This window comes from Myotis daubentonii, chromosome 11 (assembly GCF_963259705.1).
Source record: "Myotis daubentonii chromosome 11, mMyoDau2.1, whole genome shotgun sequence".
Classification (NCBI taxonomy): domain Eukaryota; kingdom Metazoa; phylum Chordata; class Mammalia; order Chiroptera; family Vespertilionidae; genus Myotis; species Myotis daubentonii.
In genome coordinates, this window is record NC_081850.1 from 74,905,026 (window position 1) to 74,929,501 (window position 24,476).

Consider the following 24,476-nt stretch of genomic DNA (forward strand, 5'->3'; position numbering starts at 1 on the left):
GTTGAGAACCGCTGCTATAGAGCCTCACAAATTTGGGTTGAAGTCCTAGCCATCATTTGTCCTACTGTGAAGTCTTAGTTTCCTTACCTGTACAACGTAGTAACAATGTCCATAAAAAGGAGTGTTGTGACTAGGACAATATAAAGGGCCCATTGCAGGGCCTGGTACAAAATATAGTTACGGTGATAACGATAAAAACTGCCCTTAAAAGCGGGTTTAAAACCCATAGGCTATATTTACATGAATTTTGTTTCTAATCTAAAACAGTATCATAAAAAACTGTTTGTTTTAATGCTCTGCACTTAATAAGATAGAAAGGGAAAAAAAGGTTACCATGGATGCATGGATGAAATAAAAAAACCTTAGCAAGTTATTGTTTTGATGCCATAATTAGGAAGGGAAAATGAAAGTCAGCAAAACCACAGTTTTAGAAAAGTGGTTATTAGATTTTCTTCTTTCCACTGTGGAAAAAGTCCTTCCTGTTGAAGAAGGCAGTGAAATTTTATCACAGCTATTGCTATTCATAAATCTTATATCTATTTTAATTCAATCTGGCCCTAGCCTCTGAGTCGCTGCACCACAATTTGATTACTATAACCATACTTTTTAACTGCTGTCAGGAAAGACAGCGCCTTATATAAACATCTGCCAGAACACATGCCTGCGTTCTCCAGCACCAGCCTTAAATCACACCCTGGTGATGAATCCTTATCTGACACTAATACTTTTTAACTTCATACAGACAATTAAAATGAATTGTAGCTAAATGTACACATAACAAATCAATTTAATCTTTGGTTGTATAGTAGCATATTTTGCAAATTTCTTAAACTTACTTTCTTACATGTATCTCTGTCTAGGTGTTAAAACTTCAATTTAACAGAAAGGAGTGGAGATATTAATAAAACACAGCTCTTATGATACTGCCATGTAGTTGCAAGCCTCAAAGAGTAATGACATTTGAAATTTATCACTGCCATTAAAGAAAACTTCCACTTTTATGTGTGGAAAGTGCCATGCTGGGCTTCATTCAATTCTAAGAGTGACCAAAGTTGAGTCTCTGCCCTCTAGGAATTATTAATACAATAAAAATTCAGACAAACCTACCAGGGTAACAAACTAGATGAACGTCATTGCTGCCTCCAAACTCCATGGCCTTCTGTATAGATCTCTACCTATCACATCTACGCTACAGTTAGTTGTTCATGTTTCTTGTTCAATCAGATATACCTGAAGTCATGGACCACCGTCATAGTTCCCAGCACAGGGCACAACCCTGACTGTCAAGTATAGTTCCTCCACTTGTTGGCTATTTGGCCACTCTTATCTTCAAATTCCTCCAGGGCAGTTAGTCCTGTCTTATTTATTAATGCCTAGTATAGAGCCAGTAATAAACATTTGAAATGAACCGGTACACTGTGGGAGCTTAGTAAATAATTTGTTGGATGGGTGGATGGATGGATAAGTGGATGGATGGGTGGATGGACAGACCAATGAATCTACTCTATACACCATGAAGGTCAGTGGAAAGAAAAAAATCACTTGTGGTACATACAATATATTCTATGTGTATAGCATCCCCCCACCCCCAGCACAGGCCCAATCTCTTATTTCTTTTTTACATGTAAGAAAATTGAGGCTTACAAGAAGCAAACTCACCCAAAAGATATAATTGATAAGATCTAAACCAGTCTGTCAGAGCTCAAGTTCACTGGTAAAGAGAAAATTCTTTTGTTTTTAAATTCTGAAAATTTCAATTATTAAGTATTTTGTTTTCTCCATAACAATAGCTGTAAATTCCTGAGCAAGTCACTTTCTCTTTCTGAGCTTCACTTGCATATCCATAAAATGGAGATAATACTCCCTACATCACAGTTTTGTTATGATCGATTAAGAGGAAGGTGACAACATATATGTAGGAGATCAACTCTTAATCCCACCATCTCCAGTCCCCACCACACCTATAAGGATTGTGTCCTAGGTTTTCCCTAGGACCTGTGCTTTAAATTCATTTCAACCAGATTTAAACACTAATCAGGTAATTAATTAGCTAGGAAGAGGGTAGTACTACAAAGTAATCTCGTTGTAAGAAAAATATGCCCATGTTTTACCTCTTGGTCATCTAACCTCCAAGAATTACAATCAATATATTTTCATAAATGACATCTGGCATCTGCCTCATTTAAAATTACTCTCTTGCCAGGCTGGAGTGGCTCAATTGGTTGAATGTCACCCAGTGCACCGAAGGGTTCTGGGTTCTGGTATCTATTCATATTCTCTCTCTCTCTCTCTCTCTCTCTCTCTCTCTCTCTCTCTCTCTCTCTCTCTTACACACACACACACACACACACACACACACACACACACACACACACACACACGATTTGTCTCTTAATGGGCACCAAGGAGCACTCTTATGAAAAGGAAGGGGGTGGGGGAATGAGATTATTATGCAGCCAACTTCTCAGCCACTTGGGGGAGGGTGGGCACTGGCCAACTTGCAGGGTGAAGAGGAAAGAAGAAAGCTCTAAGTCCAGAAAGCCCTTAGGCTCAAAGCCACACCTCCACTCAGGCAGCAATAAGCAGAAGCTGCAGTCTAGAAACAACCAGCACTAAAAGTCCAGGTCCCATTCCCATGATAATAGCAAATACAGTGGGGCCTTGACTTACGAGTGTCCTAATGAGTTTTTCGAGATATGAGCCATCTCTCGGCCAATTTTTTGCTTTGAGTTGCGAGCTAAAATTCGGGTTACGAGCCAGCTTCAGATACCCCACCGCTAGTTGGCGCAGCGAACGTCACAGTGAACGCCACAACATCAGCCCAGCATCACGTGTCTCACTCGTTCACTTTTTTTTTTATTTGACATACGAGTAATTTGAGTTACGATCTCCATCACGGAATGAATTAAACTTGTAAGTCAAGGCCCCACTGTATTCCAAATTCAGATTTTTCCTCAAAAGGCTTTTTTTTTTAATACGATTTCAATTTGCTGACCTTTTCTGTGTTTGCAATATTTCTCAGTGGCTTCATGTTTTTCTGCAACGTTTTAAGTGACTTTCTTTGAAGAGAACTACTTAATGCCAATAATTGTAGAAAACATTTGTTCATAATTATCCAGACATAGACTGGAACAATGCTGAAACAAGAGCAGCATGCAAAAATGTATTTAAGGACTATCATCCCAAAATGCTGCTAAAAGCTATTAACCAGTATGTGTTAATTGCCACAGCATTCATATTAATTTTCACTTCAGGCTCGACATTGTGGAATATTTCCCCTGATACATTTTAAACAAAGTTTAATTTAAGGAACTGCTTCTATCAACACTTATGAAAATTAACAGCCAAGCAATTAGCACTCATGAATTATCCCGTCCCCCATGCTCTCTGCAGCTTACCGGTTAAAACAGTTTCTAACAGAGAAATGGTTACTTTCTAACAAGTTAACATCATCCATGTCACAGCTGTCTATAGGAACCAGAAGTGGTTCTGCCTTTTTTAAGCACTTGCCAAGGCAAACATTCTCCCTACATGTAGAGTAAAATTTAACTAAGTCAAATAAGAAGGATACTTAACATTTTAGTAAACTGCCAAGCAATTACTAATATGGAACTACCTTCTTACTCGATGTTTAAAAACATAGCCATTGCCAAAAGAAAAAACACCAAAAAAAGCCACAAAGGAAGTAATAATTTGTCTTTATCTTCCATTTAAAGTTAAAGGCCAAACCCCACTAGACTCCCTGGGCTTCCAACAGATAAACCACCTTCCTCCAGTTGCTACACATCTTGTCTCACGATGCTACTCTGAACTCCTGGTTTTAAGAGCTCATTTTCTCTGAGTCCATCATGTCAACAATCTAATAGAAGAGACAGCATACTGGCCCCACCGTTCACAGAGAAAGAGGCAGAAGTGGGATATTTGTTGAGTGCTTCCTATGGCTACATGTCTTGCTAAACAGGTCTTATCTCAATTAACCTTCATGAGGAAGATACACTGTCATCATCTCATTCCACATATGAAGACTGGAGCTTTCAGAGGTGAAGTAAGTAGCCTGAGATAACAGCCTAAGTGGAGGAGTCAGGATTCAAACCACAAAATAGGACTGCTTATAAATTAAATTATAATGCTTCTCAGTGTGCTAGGGGCTTTATCCTGTAGGATTATCCAATTTGATGATCTCATCAGCTTGTGAGGAAGGAACTCTATTTTTCAGAGGTAAAGAAACTGAAGTTTGGAGAGGTGAAGAAAACGGAACTAAGATGACACAACTGGTAATCGGTACTATTTATTTGGTAGTAACTGTACTGACAGGACATGAGCAGCTGAACTCCTGATGATCTATCTATATATATAAAAGCCTAAGTGACCAAACGACCAGTCAACTGGTAGCTACGATGTGCACTGACCACCAGGGGACAGACGTTCAATGCACAGGATTGGGCTCCCTTCTGTCTGGATCAGGCCTGTGGGGATTGGGCTCCCTTCTGTCTGGATCGGGCCTGCGGGGATGGGGCCGAAACCAGCTATCTGACATCTCCCAAGGGGTCCCAGATTGCGGGAGGGCGCAGGCCAGGCCGAGAGACCCCATTGGTGCACGAATTCGTGCACTGGGCCTCTAGTTGATAATATTTGCAAACTCAGTTTATCTAAAACAGTGATGACTAACTAGCAAAAGCTTCTCAAGTGATAAGGCATAGAAAGGAAAGAGTATGATGCTTAAAATATGACTTCATTTGAAACAAGTAGAGGGACACGGCAGAAATCCACATAGTTAGGAGCACTTAAATCAGTGCTGAGTGTTTACTGCCTATCCATAGAGACCACTCCCTTAGCACCTTAATGCAACTCGTCATACTCAACATTTCCCACATACAGTGAAGTCAGGACGGGCACAAGAAGTTTTCTGACTGTCTCAATCTCTAGAACAGAGTTTTGTTTCGTTAATGAACGAATAATTCAGAGGTCCTGTTTTCAACAAACCTGAAGAATTCGGGCAGATGGTTGAACCTCATTTTGCTTTATCCAACTAAAACCAACTGCAATCTATCTTGGACTTTTTTCAAATGATCAGTAAATAGACTTATTTATAACTTATGAATCTAAAGGTAATACCACTAATTTGCCCAAGAAATAATATAAACATAATAATAAGCCTGATAAAAAAACATTGCCAAAATTACAGCAAAGCACATGCCTAAATACAGCCTTTCCTCTCAATTGTATGCCTTCAAGAAATTAATCAACCACAATTTAAAAAATGAAATTAATCAGCTATAGAAACCAAAAACTATTTGAAAGTATTCGCTTTAATTGAGCACAACAGCTAAGAGATGCTTACCCTTAGAATCAATAACACCAAAAATCCAGTTTGCACAAACCATCAGAACTAGATGTGCTAGCTTAACCACAATATAATAGTAAAGCCATATCAAAAGCAAAATCCTTTTTTCAAACCAAAAGCTAGCTTAATCTTAAGGAGGATTTCACAGCAGTTAGTCTCTTGAGGAAATACATAATTAAGTAGTTTTTTAGCATATTTAATTAGACCCCAAACTCTTCCCTGTCCTCTTCTCTCCCCAATTATGTACCATTTGCCCAAGAGACCTAAGCAACTCAGTTAATTATGTAAATAAGGCAAGCATTATTCCCAAGAAAAGCATTGTGAATAAATATAGGGGGGGAAAAAACCTACATATTTTAGTGGCTTTAACAAACCTTTGAAAAATACATGGGAAAACCTTACATTTGAGGTAAAAAGCATGGTGTTCAATGACAAGACGGTGAATCATTTTAAAAGGACACTCATTTCACTTCTTAAATATGAGCTGAATAAAAATAAAATAATTTTAAGTTACAACAGCAACAAAAATTTAGTGCTGAACATCAAATGATTTATGGGAAGAATCAATCTGGAAATTATTAAAGTTGACTCTCACAGAAAAGGCTTTATTATCAAGGGGTTGACATGATCTTAACTCCAGAGGCAGCCATGGTGCTCTTGTAACTACTACAATCCCATTATTATGCAATCACAAAATGCTAATTTGATCATTTTGAGGTGTTATTTGAATAGTCATTTTAATTTCTAGGTTACAAAAAGGCTTGACTCAAGTATAATTCTCTATTAATCATTGAGATGTCATTGAATATCATATTGATGCATTTCACAAAGATAAAGAAAGACTAATTTAATATGTACAGTACAATATCCTTCAAATATTAGCCACTTTCATTACATATCTGCCAAATGCATCAATATTAAATAATAGATGAGAACAAGGGTTTAATTATATTTTAGCAATTGTAATATGTAGGGTAATAATAAAATAGCATCTCATCACAAGATAGACTTATATAAATCTTTCTTAATCAATGTGTAATGGTGACTGCCCCACATTCTTTGATCACAAAGAGACTTGATATGACAAACGCATCCAGAGCCTTAAGTGTAAACACACATCTAGCAAAAATAATTCCTTTGTGACTGAAGAAATGGCTTCTTTACGTTTTTAAAAAATTTCTCCTTGTTACTTCAGAATTTAGATAAATACCAAGCAGAGATCATAACCTTCTGACAAATTCAAACCTAAATATTTATATAAAAGAATCGAATAGTATGATGATGATGATAATTCTAGAATATAATATTTTAAAAGATCTGTGCTATTCTGTTGGCATCAAAGCATTACCGCATATTAATTATTCCAGCAATTACATTCTCAAACAATGAGGTGGTTTCAGGCAATGGAAGAAAATAAATTCCAACCATGTAACCTAACCCGGTAACTTCTCACATATCTAAATGAATCAACTTAGTATTTAAGAAAAAAAAATCCTCTGCAGCCCAACACGCCATTTTCCAGAGGCTGACATTCTGATCCCCTAGGGGGACCCTTCCTTCTCTTTGTTGCATTCCACAAGAAGAAACAGGAGAAGGCAGTAGGGCAGGCTTAGAGAGAAGCTTTACATCAGTCAACACAACCTCTAATTTACCAAAAGTACGTTTATGACCATATTATCATCTTTATGTTACCTTTGCATTTTGTTTCCAGTTCTTGTTCTTCCCCACCAACATCAATAACCTCACATGCTGATGGGCATATATGCTCACTTAAGCCTATGGAAACAGGCTGCATTGTATGAGGTAAAAGTGTTTTGGGTTTTTTAATATATATTTTTATTGATTTCAAAGAGGGAGAGAGGGGGAGGGGGAAAGAGAGAGAGAGAGAGAAAGAGAGAGAGAGAGAGAGAGAGAGAGAGAGAGAGAGAGAGAGAGAGAGAAAGAAAGAAATATCAACGATGAGTGAGATTCATTGATCGGCTGCCTCCTGCATGCTCCACACTGGGGATGGAGCCTACTATCTGGGTATGTGCCCTGACTGGGAATCAAACCGTGACCTCCTGGTTCAGAGGTCGATACTCAACTACTGCGCCATGCTGCCCGGGTAGGTAAAAGTGTTTTGAAGAGAAAACATCTTGCTCAAAGATGACAACTGACAGAAGCAGCACATAACCAGAACTTAAATATGAAAAATGCAAACATAAGCAAAGAGCTGTATGTTTATTAATTGCAATGGTGTTGAAATAAGACAAATTGTAACACAACCCCTCCAGGCAACAAGCTATCACTCAGCACCCCTACGCCACTGCCAGACAGCAAACATAATGGCAATAAATATAAAAATCAACTGCTACTGTCTTCTGAAAGAGGCCCAGCTCAGCACAGAAACACAGAATGGCAGGGAATGGAGCAGGGGGTTGGGGGTGCACATGAAACTATACTCCACCTAAAATAGTGGCCATTTTGCTAAAAAGAAAATAAACTAATGTTACAATTGTGAATTATTATAAGAAAAGTCCTCTGCACAGCAAGTGTCAAAAAAGATTCCCTACAATGAAATACTGACAAGCAAAGCAATGGCCTAGAATACTGAAATGAAGCTCTAAGCTTAATAATTCCTGTAGTTAAAATACAGCATCAGACAAGACAATGCTGCCTCCCAGAACCACTTTCAAGGCTTTCCCAACACAATTAGACCTTGATTAATCACACCCCAACTAACCCAAACCCTCAAGTACACTTAGGAGATAAAAAAAGAAAACAAACAAAACACAGATACATATCTCAGGACTGGTTTTGTTTTAATCCTTCTAAAAATATTACTACGGAAACAACATTAAACCCAGTTCACACCTTTTTACATCCTCAAAAAATATGAGTGACATTCTATAATTATCTTAGTCATTTTTTAAACCCCAAATCTAATAATAACATAATAATACCAATAATTCCACTTGTTGAGGTTTTTACTTAGAGCAGTGATTTTCAACCTTTCCCATCTCATGGCATACATAAATTACTAAAATTCTGCAGCACATCAAAAATATATTTTTGCCAATTTTCAAAAAAAACAGATATAATTTTAATTGACTTACAAAAATAGATATAATAATGATGACTGCCTACGCTTTTTGCTCCAAAGTGACTTTTTAAAAACCAGGTGCCTATGCCCAGCCAGTGTAGCTCATGAGTGTAGACACATGAACCAGGAGGTCCCAGTTCAATATCTGGTCAGGGCACATGCCCAGGTTGAGGGCTCGTTCCCCAGTGTGGGGCATGCAGGAGGCAGCCGATTGATGATTCTCTCTCATCATTGATATTTCTCTCTCTCTCTCCCTCTCCCTTCCTCTCTCTAAAATCAATAAAAACATTTTAAAAAATAATCAGGTGTATACAAGAATTTCTGGTACCAAGAATTAACCAATCAGACCAACCTTATTATGCAATGTGACCAACAAGATGCAACTCTATCATATAACCTATAAATTTATGGTTCAAGATAGGGCTTTCACACCAGAAGGCTATTGTTATGTTGGCTGTTGTCTTTTTGACAACCTAAGGGAAAAGAGGTCAGTGCCCCTAAATAGTCAGGTATTACATGTTTCAAAAATTCTTGCAACACACTGGTTGAAAATCACGGACTTGCCCTGGCCAGTTTTGCTCAGTGGATAGAGCGTCGGGCTGCGGACTTAAGGGTCCCAGGTTCAATTCTGGTCAAGGGCACATGCCCAGGTTGCGGACTCGATTCCCAGTAGGGGTGGGGAGGTGTACAGGAGGCAGCCAATCTATGATTCTCTCTCATCATTGATGTTTCTATCACCCTCTCCCTCTTCCTTCCTCTCTGAAATAAATAAAAATATATTTTAAAAAAGAAAGAAAATCATGAACTTAAAAGACACAAAGTTTTATTTTTACTTACCTTGCCATCGAATTTGGAATACTCATTAAAGGGGTTATTCAGCTGCAGAGGGCACTGCTCTAGGCGTACAGATAATATTGACTGCTTTCCAGAACTTGGAGGTTTCTCTTTGAGGGACTTTTTTTCAAACAGTGACTTTAACTCTTGGGCTGTAATACAAGAGGAAGATAGAAACATCTTTGTGATTACACACAGAAAGACAGCCAGTCCACCTTCCCTAAAGTCTTCTTTGGAACCTTAAGGAAGGAGGGTCCAGGGACATATTCAGGTCTAATGTGTGGGGGAAAAGCTTCATATACACTTCAATAAAAAACACACAGGTCAGGATTGTTAATTCAACTGGGGTTTAAGGATCGGGTTGGGTGTGGGGTGGGGTGGGAGGGATAGAGTCAGACAAACCAACAAAGCAGCCATTCTGTAAGAAATGCATTCACAGCTAGAGCACCTAAGCTTTCGCCTGGCTTTGCCACTACCAGGTGTGTAATCTGGACAATTCACTAGACCTTTCTGGGCTGGTACAACTAGATAATTTTGAAGATCTCTCCTGACTCTAATATTCTGTGATTTTGGAATTATAGTTCCTCAACGTCAAGAGTGTAAGGTTCACATCTTAATCCTCTCACACTCTCCAATGTCACCTACCACAAATATCTGGAAGACAAAGCTGATGAGGAAAAGGAGAATCCTATATAATAAAAGGCTAATATGCAAACTGACCGAATGGCGGAATGACGAGTCGCTATGACGCACACTGATGCTCAACACAGGAGCTGCCCCCTGGTGGTCAGTGCACTCCCACAGGGGGAGCGCCGCTCAGCCAGAAGCCAACTCATGGCTGGCAAGCCAAGCGGCGGGGAGTGGGCCTAAGCCATTAGTCAGACATTCCCCAAGGACTCCTAGGCTGCCAGAAGGATTTCTGACTGCCAGCTTAGGCCTGATCCCTTGGGGAGTGGGCCCAAGCCGGCAGGTGGACATCTCCCGAAGGCTCCCAGACTGCAAGAGGGCACAGGCCAGGCTGAGGGACCACCCCCCCAAGTGCACAACTTTCATGCACTGAGCCTCTAGTATTATAATAATAGTATGGAGGGTTTATTATGCCATTCTCTCTACTTTTGTATATGTTTTAAATTTTCTATAATAAAAAGTTGTATTAAAGGAAATTTAAGCTAAAAATAAAAAAGTAGGTAACATATCACATTACTACTTGATCAAATCACTTTGCTGAGAGTAAAAATTAAATTTCTTACAAGATCTTGCATGATCAAGTTTCTTACTACTTACACCTCTGATTCCACTCTTCTCCTTACTTACTCTACTCCAACCAATAAGCATCCTTTCCTTGCTACTCCTTGTATACATCAGGCACACTTCTGTCACAGAAACTTTAAATTTGCTGTTCGCTTGTCTTAGAACACTCATCTCCAATATCTGCGTGGTTCACTCCTTCTCTGCTCAACCATCACCTTCCCAAAGAGTCCTTTCCTGCAACTGAGGCATGTGCCCTTGACTGGAATTGAACCCACAATCCTTCAGCTAGCTTGTAGGCCAACACTCTATCCACTAAGCCAAATCGGCCAGGACGGAAGATTTTTAGTATATATAAAAGAATATATAGGAAATCATAGAAATGAGATGCAAAAAAGAGAAGTGAGTGGGATTTCTGGTTCTACAGGGTCATCATTTAGAAGCAACCATTATGAAAATCAGACCCATTGAGCACACTCAGGTTTACACTCACAGGAGAAAGCACGAACCACTTTACATAGTGTGGTTTAGCAGAGAGACTGGCCTTTAGAGGCAGACAGTGCTAGATGCAAAACATGGCTCTGTACTACACTACCACTTCCTAGCCTTGGAACTTTAGCAAGCTTAATCTCTCTCTGAGCCTCCATCTCATCTGTCTCATCTAATCAATGATACCTACACCTTAAAAGATCAGTGCATTGGAGGTAATGCAGAAGAACTGCTTAGAACAGCACTAGATAGGTGTTGGTGATAATTAGTAATCATTAAGATTGTTAGTTTTATAACATTTGGAGTCAGTCAACAAAGACTATTGGACATTTATTAAATGCAGGGTGGTAATGGGAAGTGCTGGGAAGGTATAGAAGGCAGACTGCAGACATTTCTTTGAAAGGAGAAAAAAAAGTCTAGGAAACATGATATAAACATTAGAAAATATTTTAATAGCACTTTATTTGGAATTTTTTTAAATGGCTTCTCTTATTGAGATTAAAGTTTTAAAAATACATAATATGGCCAGCTTCTTAATACATTATCATATGAACATATACTGCATATGCTAATAATACCACTAACATAATGGTTTTTAAGCTAAAGGAAAGAATTCGCATATATGCAACAGAGGTTGTTTCTGGGGCCATAATAAGGCAAGATAAAGTCTAGGTTAGAACTGCCAGGAGAAATCTACAGCCCAGAGGCCCATACAAATCATAGGTTCTCCTTGGCTCTAAGAACAAGGTACTAGCACGACAGTGTGTACAAAATGTGCCTGTGACCCAGACCGAAGAGTGGCACCAAAATGAAGAGTTCAAATCTCAAAACACAAGAGGTATCCACCCAGAGGGTTGAAAAGGATGAATTAAAAATAAAAGCTCTTATATAATAATAATATACACCAAATATATAAATTTCAAATTAACAATGAAAATTATTTCCATTTACCTGATTGCTTAGAATTTCTTTCTTTCCACTGAATATTTTTGCATTTGATTTGGTTTTGCCTCTCTTTTCGAAGTCGTTCTAATCTTTGAGCTTGAAAAGAAATATTATAACTATAAGTTTGTCAATGAAAGTTTACTATAAACAAAGACATAATTAACTACCTTTATATGAATAAAGATGTTTTATATTGTATATGTAGGGAAAAAGTCATAAAATTTTAAAGGTGGCACCCCTGAAAAGCAAATACCAACAAAAACATGAAAATATTCTTGATTTATAATTGAAATTAGAGGATATAAAACATTAATAGAGATCATAAAGATAGTATTAACATGGAAGAGAATAATAAAATGTGAAAACTTCTGTGATTAATATGACATTTCATTATATAAATCATTAATAACGGTCTTAAAGGAATTTTAATGCACAAATGAACTGAAGTGAATATTACATTACAGGAATAAAATTACTGTTATGAATTACTCTACCCGTTTCAAAAATTAAAGATAAATGAACTTAGACTAGACTATTAAAGTTTTAAATATAAAATCCTTTATCTAAAAATCATGAAAATTATAAAATGTCAAAGCTATATAAATTAGCATAGCTTTTCTTCAGTGGGCTGAAATAGTTTATAGGTAGTAAAATAAATGATTTGTATCTTTGTAACATTAGTCAAATCTTAAAAAGAACAATTTTTCTTATACAAAATTTTAAGATATGCTGAAAGGATTAAAAAGTAAATTCCTTGGTCACAGGACACCCCACAATCTTAATTATATAAGTGCTATCTTAAGAAATTCCAACAACAATAACAAATCATCACCTAAAATTATGCATTTGTGATTATATTACCACAGGCTGATTACCACAGGCAAAATCAGTTGAGCCAATCTTTTAAATAATATTGTCCAACATACATTAACAACATCCATATGGACCACAATAGAAATGAAAGTCACAATTAATGCAATCTCTTGAAATTAGTTTCCTATTGCACTTCCTATTGTGGCACAATGCTAACAAAAAAATAAATAAGTACATTTCTCAAAGGCAGGAAATCATACACTCCTGCCTTACACACTGTGGTAGGGAAACACAAACTAATCTTGCCAGAAATGTAAGCTATACTGGCAAAAGCATTCTGACAATGCCACTATATCTAACCAAATCCCACTCCATTCAATTGCAATTAATAAATGTGAAGCGTACCGCTGAAGTAATATAATCATGAAGCTCTCAATTGAGCAGCATTCTCCTACTGAAATCCATTCAGCCTGTCATATAAGATATCATCTCAATAACCTACAAGAAAGTCAGTTTCAACTAGAGAACTGAGAATCAATGGTTCTAAATTATAGTCAAACCTTCACTCAAATCCTATTTTGATAAAAGTTCCTTTAGATACTAGAAAATGCTATTCATTATTTTCATCATGAGAACAAATTATTCTTTGTGGATGTCACAGAACACTGAATTGTGAACCAAAATCTTAACAGGACTTTCTCTGTAAATTGCAACCTGCTCTACCTGCAGTCTTCTTCGTGTAAGTATTTTCAATGTTCTACCACATCTCCTACCACTACTTTTCTTGTGAGTTAGCAGCAGGTTACTGCTATTGATTAGATTATATTTTCTGATTTATTCCACCACCATCCAAAAAAAAAAAAAGAAAAAAAAGGATCTCCTAGCACACCCTGATATAGAACAATTATATATTCTAAATAATTTATCTAAGTAAAGGCCTTGGTTCATCACATTTCCCTTGAAATGCTTCCAAAAAATACAGCTGGAAAAGGGCAATGATAGGCTTTTAATAACTAATGACTAAATACATATTATCAAAGTTGAGTACTTTCAAGCCACAAAGATCAAAGTGCAGAGATCAACTTAAAAAAAGGTAATGTATCAAAAACAGCAGCACCTTTTCTAATCTCACACCCAATGTAGGAATTCCTATTAAAAAAGCAGCCCCAGTAAATATTCAGCTATCTCCTTCTAATCTCCAACCCTTACAATTCCTCCCAGGGCAAGAGCTGTCTCAGGCAGCAGCCCTCCTTGGCTGGTCAGCTGCCTATCTAAAAGGTTTTGTATTGCCCGGCTGGTGTGGCTTAGCAGTAGAGCATCCACCTATGAACCAGGAGGTCAGGGTTCAATTCCCAGTAGGGGCACATGCCTAGGTTGCGGTCTTGATCCCCAGTAGGGGGCGTGCAGGAGGCAGCCAATCAATGTTTTACTCTTATCACTGATGTATCTATCTTTCTTCCTTTCCTTCCTCTCTGAAATCAATAAAAATGTATTTTTAAAAAAAAGGTTCTGTATTATGTCAACCTGAAATCTGCCTCCCAGTAGTCTACCTACTAGGACTGATGTTGCTTTGCTGAAGATACTTAAACAAGTCCCTTTCTACAGACTTTAGAAAATAGAACATCCAACATGCCTCTAATAGCCAACTTTTTCACTATATCTCTTCTTCTTCTAATAGCATCATTCCAGAGGCTCTCTCTATTCAGTAGTGGAGATGGACATACTGCTTTGACCCATTCTTGGTGTTAATACATGCATACTCCTGTTTACACACTGAGACTTTCCCATTAAATCTAGTCCAACATTATGCATTATTCTATAAGATTGTTTAGTGATATAAAGCTCAGAAGACATGACTAAAAGGCAATGTTTACCTGTATTTGAGCGTCTTCTAATACCAAAGTCCCAACTTGAGGTAATATCGACTGACTGGGCATATACATAGCCCTGAGTCTCACCATTGCTTCCCTGAATGTCTGACCCACTGTCTCCAGTCATTGAAGGAGGATGAATCTTCTCTAGGTCAACATCATGATCAATGAGAACCATCTCACACATTCCTGTATCATCACTGGTCACATGTGACTGTCGAATGTGAGCTAGAATGATAGTTGGATTGTCCAAGAAGGCCATCCTTTCTGTGGGCCAATTTCCTTAAAAGGCTATTTTCTCCTCTTCATATTGTTTCACAGGCTCACCTACCTAGAAACATGACGTACACAGAAATATTTAAGAATAAGGCAGAATAATTTTTCAAACAAATTCAATGTGTTAAAATGCTACCTTGAAAATCAACATTTATTCCTGTACCTAGGAGCCTAAAAGGATTAAGTCTAAGCTGCAAGGAAATCCTTATAAGCACTAAGGCAGTGGTTCTCAACCTTCCTAATGCCGCAACCCTTTAATACAGTTCCTCATGTTGTGGTGACCCCCAACCATAAAATTATTTTCGTTGCTACTTCATAACTGTAATTTTGCTACTGTTATGAATCGTCATGTAAATATCTGATATGCAGGATGTATTTTCATTGTTACAAACTGAACATCATTAAAGCATAGTGATTAATCACAAAAACAATATGTAATTATATATGTGTTTTTCCGATGGTCTTAGGCGACCCCTGTGAAAGGGTCGTCTGACCCCCAAAGGGGTCGCGACCCACAGGTTGAGAACCGCTGCACTAAGGGCTAAGGCTCTAGTCAATGTGGTCTCCATGGTATCAAGAGAGGATAGCTTGGTCTCTTGCAAAACAAATAATAGTAACCCCTTAGTCCACTCAAAGTATATAACTACTGCTAAAACAATACACTTTCCTTTCTTTCTCCCTTTATTCCATGCAGTCTTCTCATCACTTTATAAGATGATAGAAGAACAAGCTGTATTGTCCTCAAACGATGTGCTGAAGTATTAAACTGCATTTCTTCAGTTTACATTCCCCCATCATATGGTTGTGAAGTATCTAATAGGGCATAGACAATGCTTTCTGAGTTACTAGGAAATTTATAAAAATGTACTACCAAAGTAATTTTGTTCAATAAATACATGTTCCTTTCTTCTGATTTAAGACAGTATTGTGCTTTTTAAAATAAAACTTATTAATCAAACTTGTCTCTTACTAGATTAATTTCTTATTTTAGAAACCTAATTATAAGAACTGCTTCCTGAACCCTATTAAAACTGCAATGCTGTTTATTTTGGGAACAAGATGGTACCTCCTCAGTTGAATGGGAATACACAACAAAGAAAATATTACAGAACCGTGGTTAAGAACCTAAGGCCCTATAGGCAAAATTGGTTTCAACTCCTGGCCCTATCACTTGCTAGCTATGTGATGTTGGTCAAAATAATGTTAACCTCTTTCAGCCTGTTTTCTTTCTTTATTTATAAAATGGGAATCTCAAATAGAAGATAATGCAGATTAAGTGCTCAAACGAGTCCCTGGCACATAACTAAATATTAGCTGCTATAATTTCAGCTTTCAATTTTTGTTTAAAGTAATCCTAAAAAACATCAACAATTTGCCCTTCTCTAGTAAATTCACAGCAGGTAAATCAAGTGTGTGCTTCCTTTGTGACAGAGGACTCTGCAGGTCATCTGCGTCACCTCCCTGTCCTCCAAAATCATTAGAAGAACAACAATGTGAAAGCTGGATTGAATTTGTTCCTTCAACAGTCCTAGAATTTATTTTTAGAAAGACCTATATCACACCAGATTTTCTTGTCATTTGTTTCTTCTAGAAATGGAACATGGGGGAAATCTAGTTAATAAATCATTATAGCTAACAGGTTTAAAAATTTTCTGTCTGGTAATATATTCTATTGGCATCATTTGGTGGATCTTAAATAAAGATACTGAGATTAAGAAAAAGTTTAACTGAGGAGCACCTCTAACCAAGTGAATTACATTATCTCAGTTTTTTTCTAAATATATTCACTGAGTACTTATTTTACACAGGGGCTAATGGGAAATGCAAAGTTAAGTAAGGGATCCCTGAATCAAAATTTTATACCCTCACACACACCTAGTATGTCTCCGAATACAATGTGATTCCTCTAAGTGTCAAGTTTCTGAGGCAGTCAGTCTCAGAAATGTTAATGTCAACCCACCATTTTAAATGTATTAATCAAAAAAATATTACAGAATTTGCCCTGGATAGTGTTTCTCAGTGGTTACAGCGCTGGCTTGCACACTGAAGGGTAGCAGGTTTGATCCCAGACCCCAGTCAGGGCACATGCAGGAGGCAACCAATCAGTGTCTCTCTCTCCCTCTCCATCTCCCTCTCCTCACTCCCTTCTACTCAATGGAAAAAATACCCTCGGGTGAGGATTAACAAAAAAACAAAACAAAAGAAAATATTACAGAACTAAAGGGGAACATTTAAATTTCACTTATAAACATACAAACTTCTGCCCGGCCAGTGTGGCTCAGTTGGTTGAACATCGGCCTATGAACCAGGAGGTCACGGTTCAATTCCCAGTAGGGGCTCATGCCTGGGTTGTGGGCTCGATCCCCTGAATGGGGCTTTGCAGGAGGCAGCCAATCAATGATTACTATCTCGCTCACCCTCTCCCTTCCTCTCTGAAATCAGTAAAAATATATTTAAAAAGTAAATAAAGAAAAACTTCTTATATAGCCACAAAAAGATTTATACAACCACAGAATTACTTACAAATGAGAGTTTTTGTTTTGTAACGGAATCATAGGATCACAGAGCACCAGAGCTGCAAATATCCTCACTGCAATAACGATAACCGTCTACCCCATAAAAGGAAGACAACTAGTTGCCAGCAAAAGAGGAGCAGGTGCTTTTACCTTGATTTTGAATAGTTCTCCCCCGTAAAAACAAGGGCTTCAGTGAGGGATCACACGTTCAATGGATGTTCTGGCACCGAAGAGTCAAATGGCAAAGGGCAAAGCAACAAAAGTATACTGAAGTACCCTCCATCTTTTCAAGGAAAATGGACTTGCTCCATCACTTCTTATGAAGAAGAGAGTTATGGGCAAACACTTGTGATGGCACACACCAACTCCCTAATTTTATCCTTACAGAACAAAGCCCTTAAAACACCCCAACATGAAAAGATATCTTCTCTATTAATACATTATAACTTCATACATGAGGAAACTGTATGACTCAATAAATAATGCACTTAATACCACTTCTTTTTTTTAAAAAAAAATTTTATTGATTTTTTTTTTTAAAGAGAGAGGAAGGGAGTGAGAGAGAAACATTGATTGGCTGCCTGCTGCATGCTTCCTGCCAGGGATCGAGCCTTCAACCTGGGCACATGCCCTGCCTGGGAATTGAACAGGCAACCTTTCAGTGCATAGGATAACACCCAACCAACATAGCCACACTGGCCAGGGCAATACTGGTTCTGGTAGGGAGCTCCCCACAGGATGCCTGGGAAATGTGCTTTCCACCTCCCCTGACAAGTATTTGAGGATTCAGACTGTAAGTCTCAAAGACAGGGACTATAATACCACATCCCTTCTGGCAACAAAGGATCTTATACATTTCAGGAATTCAAAAAATGTTGCTGCCTGACTTCCAAGGACTATACAATTCTGTTGTAGAGATTAGACATATATGAACATGTCATGTGTAAGGGAGATTATAAAGAAAGGATTGCCTTTTTTCTATTAATACAAATACAAGAGCTCTTCAATGTGCTCTTCAAAATTGTCACCCTGGGACACTATCAACTTATTTCAACACTACTTTTTAAAACCAAATAATATGTTTTAAATCACTGAAAGAGCAGTAAATTATCATTTGAAGGTAGATTTGATTTCTCACACAAAGATATTCTGAGCACAGATTAAAACAAGTTATTTTCTCTCATCAGTAACAAGATTAAAGATGTTTAAAATTAATGTTGGCTGGGAATCAGAAAAATGGGACTTTTTAAAGGGTAATTTAGATGGAAAAATTCTGTAGATAGATGTGGTGTTTGCACAACAATGTGAGTATACTTAATGGCACTGAACTGTACACTTGAAAATGGTTAAGATGGTAAATTTTATGTTATATATATTTTACCTCATTTTTAAATTTAAATTTAAAAAAAAGATCTATGAAGTGCCACATTAAACAAAATGAAATGTTTTCTTCTTGCTGTTTATAGCACTTTTTAAAGCTTTTAAACTACTAATGTCTCTTTGGAAGCTCCAAGAGTGGGGAATCTAGTAACACAACATATTCCAAACCCCAAACTTATCTGATCCCTAAACATTATTTTCCTCTATGAAAACGATAATAAATCAATGTATAACAAAGTCTCACAGAACATCGTTTAGAAATGCTGCCCTACACTTTTACAAATGCTACTTCTTCGGGCCCTGAATGACTTTCCTGGATGCCATCAATCCTTGATTCTGAGATAGTTAATCCTTTTTTTATACCTTTAGGCCATCGGATAAACAATAATTTCAGGCACCAGGAAGTCTGTTCCCCTAAGATGTCCTACCTTTCAAAGGTTCTCCCACTTTTTAACTTCAGGGTCCTCAAAACATATAGTTTTACCAAAACTGGAAGCAATAGAGACATCATGCAGAGTAGGAGGATGTTAAGAGATGTCCCAAAATAATATGACCATTTTTAATGTACTGGGTGGGTCTCCTTTTATACTTCATTCAACAAATATTTATCATTCATGCAACAAATATCTATTAAGTTCCAACTATGTGCTTAGTGTGGTTCTAGGTGCAATGTGGATGCTATTGCCACTTTACATAACCATTTGTGTTCATTAATTTATGATCATGTAACTCTCCTGTGGTACCGTGGCACATGCCCTATACAGAGGGGAAAGGAGAGAAAGATAGGGAGGGAGTGGGAGGGAGGGTAGGAGGGAAACATCAATCGGTTGCCTTCCCATACATGCCCTGACCAAGGATCAAACCCAAAACCTTTCAGTGTAAGAGGATGATGCTCCAACCAACTAAGCCACACTGGCCAGGACAACACAAATATATTTTTAATAATAACTTTACACACATACACCTTCCAAACTTTACTCCTAATAGCTTATAAAACAAACAAACAAACATGCCCTAGCTACTCTGGCTCAATGGACAGAGCATCAGCCTGCAGACTGAAGGGTCCCAGGTTCGATTCCGGCCAAGGGCACATGCCTGGGTTTCAGGCTTGATCCCTAGTAGGGGGCGTGCAGAAGGCAGCCAATCAATGATTCTCTCTCATCATTGATGTTTCTCTCTCTCTCTCCCTCTCCCTTCCTCTCTAAAATCAATATATTAAAAAACAACAACAAACAAAAAAACAACACACAGCATAAGGTACAACATAGTAAAAAAGTAGATGAGAAAAGTGGCAGAGGGGAAGTCACTCAGAATGAATCCATAAGCCAGTGCATGGCACAGATCTTGTACATTTGCTACAGGTAGACTACAGAATCTCTGAAGCAAATTTTACAGATGAAAACGCTGAAAGGTTAAGGAAACTGCCCAAAGCCAGGCAGCTAATAAGTACAAGAATCAAATCGAAGAGCTTGGGATCTTAACCACTATACAGCCGCTCTAAACAGAAGAACAAAGAATTATGATAGTTATAATAAACATGATTTTTAAATATCCTGACATTGAGCTCTTTGGGGTCTGGGGCCTGAGAGAAATGTCTTCCATGGGTCTTTATGAAAGATGTAAGACAGCAAATGTATTATGCAGTAAACTAGACCCTTACTTAGTCTCTCCTCCGCTAATGCAACAGAGAATTGTTGAAGAGCAAGATATAAACAGTGCATGCAATGACTGCTCAAATATAAAAGTCACAACATTTTACACACGAAAGGAACTTCAGAGATCATCTACTTGTTGACCTGAAACCACAGAGGGTGGGTGTCCTTTAAATTCTCAGTTAGGTCTAAGTATCTTTTTTTAAAATCCCGAGATTTGTGAAACTTCAGCTACAAAGTCCATACCTAAAAATTCTGTTTCTTCTGTTTCTTTAAATAACTCCCATAAGCAAATGAACCCTAAGAACCTGAGATAGGCAGCAACATGGCTTAAAATGCTCAAGTTCAGCTAATGGCTAAAAGGAAATTTCCCTTCTTGAACTTTCAACACTCCAAACATTCACTTCTCTGCCAGGCAGACTTCAAGTCCCCTCACCTGCAATCTGTGAAAACTTGTCTAAATAAGCAACAGCCTGAGGCTTCTCAAAGGTCTGCAAACTCCCAATCAAAAATTACTGCTGCCCCATCAATGTGTCATATAAATGTTGGCATGTTAATTGTGTATTTATAAGATTGTTAATGGTTAGTTAATTTACCTCCCACACTATTATTGTACTTGAAATGATTTAACGTCTGCTGAGGGAGTTAACAACATGTAACAGCAGATGCGAGATTTTTTTTTTTTACCTTTCCACACTGTACCCCCACTTCATGCTATTAGCATTAGGCAAGTTAAACATGATTCCTATACAAGATTCCTTAAAAGTGTTATAGAAGTACTCACATTTATTTTTCACAAACAGGAATGATCACAAGTTAGAAATGCAAGAGCTTTTTTATTACATGCAAAGTCTTCCATTTGTAAAAACCAACAGTCCCTTTTTTAAACTAAGATTTCAACATTCTTTGATCTAGTTAAAGTTCTGAATTCATACCTCCTGGAATTTGAAAATAATTGAAATGACCATTAAAATAAAATGCACCTTATTGCTTTTAAATCTCTTTTTCTAACACTCTCCAATTTAACTCTAAATTAAATCTTCATTTATTTTTTAGACCAGCAAAAAAAATTAAGCTTTTTTTCCCCCTAGGGGAATTAAAATCTCCTCTACGTAAAAATGTCTAATTTCATTACACAGTAAATAGTGAGATCCTATATCTGGAGTTTAATTTTTCCTTTCACATTTTTCCTTCTATATTTTAACTAAAGGTACTTACTAGACTAAATCAAAACAACAGAAATGAAATGCTTGTATCTTCTTTTGAATAACAGGTTCATTCACTACATCAATGCGAGGTAGGCACTGGGAATCCTACAAAAAATTATATAAACACTGCCGGGACCGGTTTGGCTCAGCGGATAGAGCGTTGGCCTGCGGACTGAAGGGTCCCAGGTTCGATTCTGGTCAAGGGCATGTACCCTGGTTGCAGGCACATCCCCAGTGGGGGGCGTGCAGGAGGCAGCTGATCGATGTTTCTAACTCTCTGTCTCTCTCCTTTCCTCTCTGTAAAAAATCAATAAAATATATTTTTAAAAAAATTATATAAACACTGGCCTGCATCCTCCAGAGACTGCTTTTACTAACATAAGAGCAACATAAGGCAATACATATTAACCACCAAATGAGATACAAGGACAGTATGTTTTCCAAGAAGCTTCAGGAAGGAAGAGGGTCTCATGTAAGGATGGCTAAGCTTTCATTAGGCAGAATCACAGAGAACGGTAATAGATGACATTTACTAAGCTTGTACTATCAGCTGTACTTTTCATGTAACAACATATTTTATCCTTACAACCACCACAAGATGTAGGTATTAATATTAGCTTCATTTTATAGATAAAATAAAATTAAGGTTCAAAGGCATTAAGTAACTTGCTCAAGGTCACATGGTAGATTTTTAAAAGGCCAGTCTTTGCAGCTCCTTCCAGCAAGACTCACACTGTGATCTACTTTGAGCAACAGAACATAATGGAATATGGGACTTCTGAGCCTTGATTTCAGGAAAACTTGCCGCTTCTGCTGTTGCCTTCTTTGGAATAATATATTCATCATGGGAAGACGCCTGGGATAAAAGACTACATGGAGAAGCGTGGGTGTCAACCCAGCTTTCCTGCTGAGGCCCCCTGATGAGTGACTTAGGACATGTGGAACCCACTAGACCCTATCAACCCACCAGAGCAAGTCTTGTATCCTAACAAATGTTTCCTTTAGGTAAAGGGACACTGACCCTTGATTTTTCTTTTCTTGTACCACTAACCTCCACCTGAAATGTCTCTGAATCTTACCATGTGCCAAGATCCAGTTAAAGGGAGCCTGGTACAAGTACAGGGCTTCTCAAACTCTCCACGGACACACCTGAAGGGCAGAGGAGAGTGGGCGTAAGTCAAGGTATGACAGAACGGAGAGAGAGCCACCTAGAGCACCATGCTACAAAAATTTATTTTTAGAATTCACTCATATTTGCATCCTATCCTATAATATACTACACCTAGAAAGAAGTGCTTTAATTTTGAACTAAACTATAGAGTGCCATGCTTACTCTGTAGCTTCTAAAACCTCCTGGCACATAATGGGATTCTTATAAAAAGATACTTATAATGCAAATTACAAACATTACAGTCAAATCATGCATTGGAATGAAAATAGATAGAAATCGTGTTTTTTAATCACCCCTCCTCCTACCCAAAGAATGTTAGACAGACTTGATGGAAATGCTGCTCACCAAGTAAAGGTTACTCTGAAATACTTCAAATTCCTTAAGCACTCAGGATTGCAAAAACTGTGGGAAGAGAATGTTCCAAGCACAGACTAACGGACAGAAGGCACAAATGGAATAAACCCTGATACATGATGACTACCTAAGGAAGTCTAATCTGAAAACTGAATATATTTGTTCTCAAGTCACTGAACAAGGTTCAGTTTCTGAAATATGTTCAAAGTAACATATTTTGAAGTCTAAAGCAGGGGTCCTCAAACTTTTTAAACAGGGGGCCAGTTCACTGTCCCTCGGACCGTTGGAGGGCCGGACTATAGTTTTAAAAAAAAACTATGAACAAATTCCTATGCACACTGCACATATCTTATTTTGAAGTAAAAAAACAAAATGGGAACAAATACAATATTTGTATTTGCATGTGGCCCGCGGGCCGTAGTTTGAGGACCCCTGGTCTAAAGTATAAATAATAGAGATTTGTTGTTAAAGATAACGAAATAATTTCCTTCACCTAGTTTAGATACACAGGATGGGCAAAAGTAGATTTACAGTTGTGAGTGTGTGAAACATGGTTTACTCTTGTATGATTATTTATTAACTAGAGGCCCGATGCATCTGCTCAATGGTCGTTCCGGAAGGTCATTCCGCTGTCCGGCCTAATTAGCATATTAGCTCTTTATTATATAGGATTATTGTATTCTTTTCCATATGAACAATTGTAAACCTACTTTTGCCCCACCCTGTATAAATCTCTATCACATTTCAAACTTAAGTTTTTACATATTTTATTTTTTTATACCAACAATTTTATTTCTTATCATGTGTTTGTTGCCTAAGCTTACGAGAATACAAGTTATAACAAATCAAAATTTATATTATAATTTTGGGGATGTGATCACCCTTTTAATTCTGTTCATATTTTAACAAGGCAACTTTAACCCAGTGATCAAACCTTCATTAGCTTGTAAACAAACTGTTTCTCAGGTAAACTGAATTGCACCATATCAGAAACTTAAGCAAATAAATAAATACAAAAAAGGCAGGGAATATAAATTAGGGCAGACAAATCTGTATCTAGCCTCATGCCGGTAAAGAGCATTCTATCAATATAGTGAAATGCTAATCTCCTAATTAACAACCTAATTAGGTAATTATGGCTTTGCAGAGGGATGCCGAAATGAAATATGACAACATGGTCACCTCTTTATATGGCACCTGTGGGCCTTTTCAGCTGTCATTGCGAAGAGTGCAATATCAATTTGAGCAGATGACAAAGTGCTGTCATTTTTCATTCTGGTAATATACAGAATG

The 24,476-nt window shown here is 37.6% G+C and overlaps 1 protein-coding gene across 15 annotated transcripts in view; it reads right to left on the reverse strand.

Annotated features, from left to right (window-relative positions):
- Positions 1–24,476, reverse strand: part of MAPKAP1 (MAPK associated protein 1) — a 198,286-nt gene that overhangs the window by 163,739 nt on the left and 10,071 nt on the right. For 10 of the 15 annotated variants that reach the window (XM_059658042.1, XM_059658040.1, XM_059658038.1 and 7 more), the window contains 4 exons: positions 22,738–22,807; positions 14,630–14,957; positions 11,949–12,038; positions 9,264–9,412 (listed from right to left, as the gene is read on the reverse strand). The exons of 1 other annotated variant lie outside the window; for it this stretch is intronic. In XM_059658042.1, coding sequence (XP_059514025.1) covers positions 9,264–9,412; positions 11,949–12,038; positions 14,630–14,888 — 498 coding nt within the window. In that variant the 5' untranslated portion in view covers positions 14,889–14,957; positions 22,738–22,807. Of the gene's footprint in view, positions 1–9,263; positions 9,413–11,948; positions 12,039–14,629; positions 14,958–22,737; positions 22,808–23,174; positions 23,261–24,476 lie in introns of all 15 variants that reach the window. 4 more of the 15 variants (XM_059658031.1, XM_059658036.1, XM_059658032.1 and 1 more) reach the window with 3 other exon arrangements.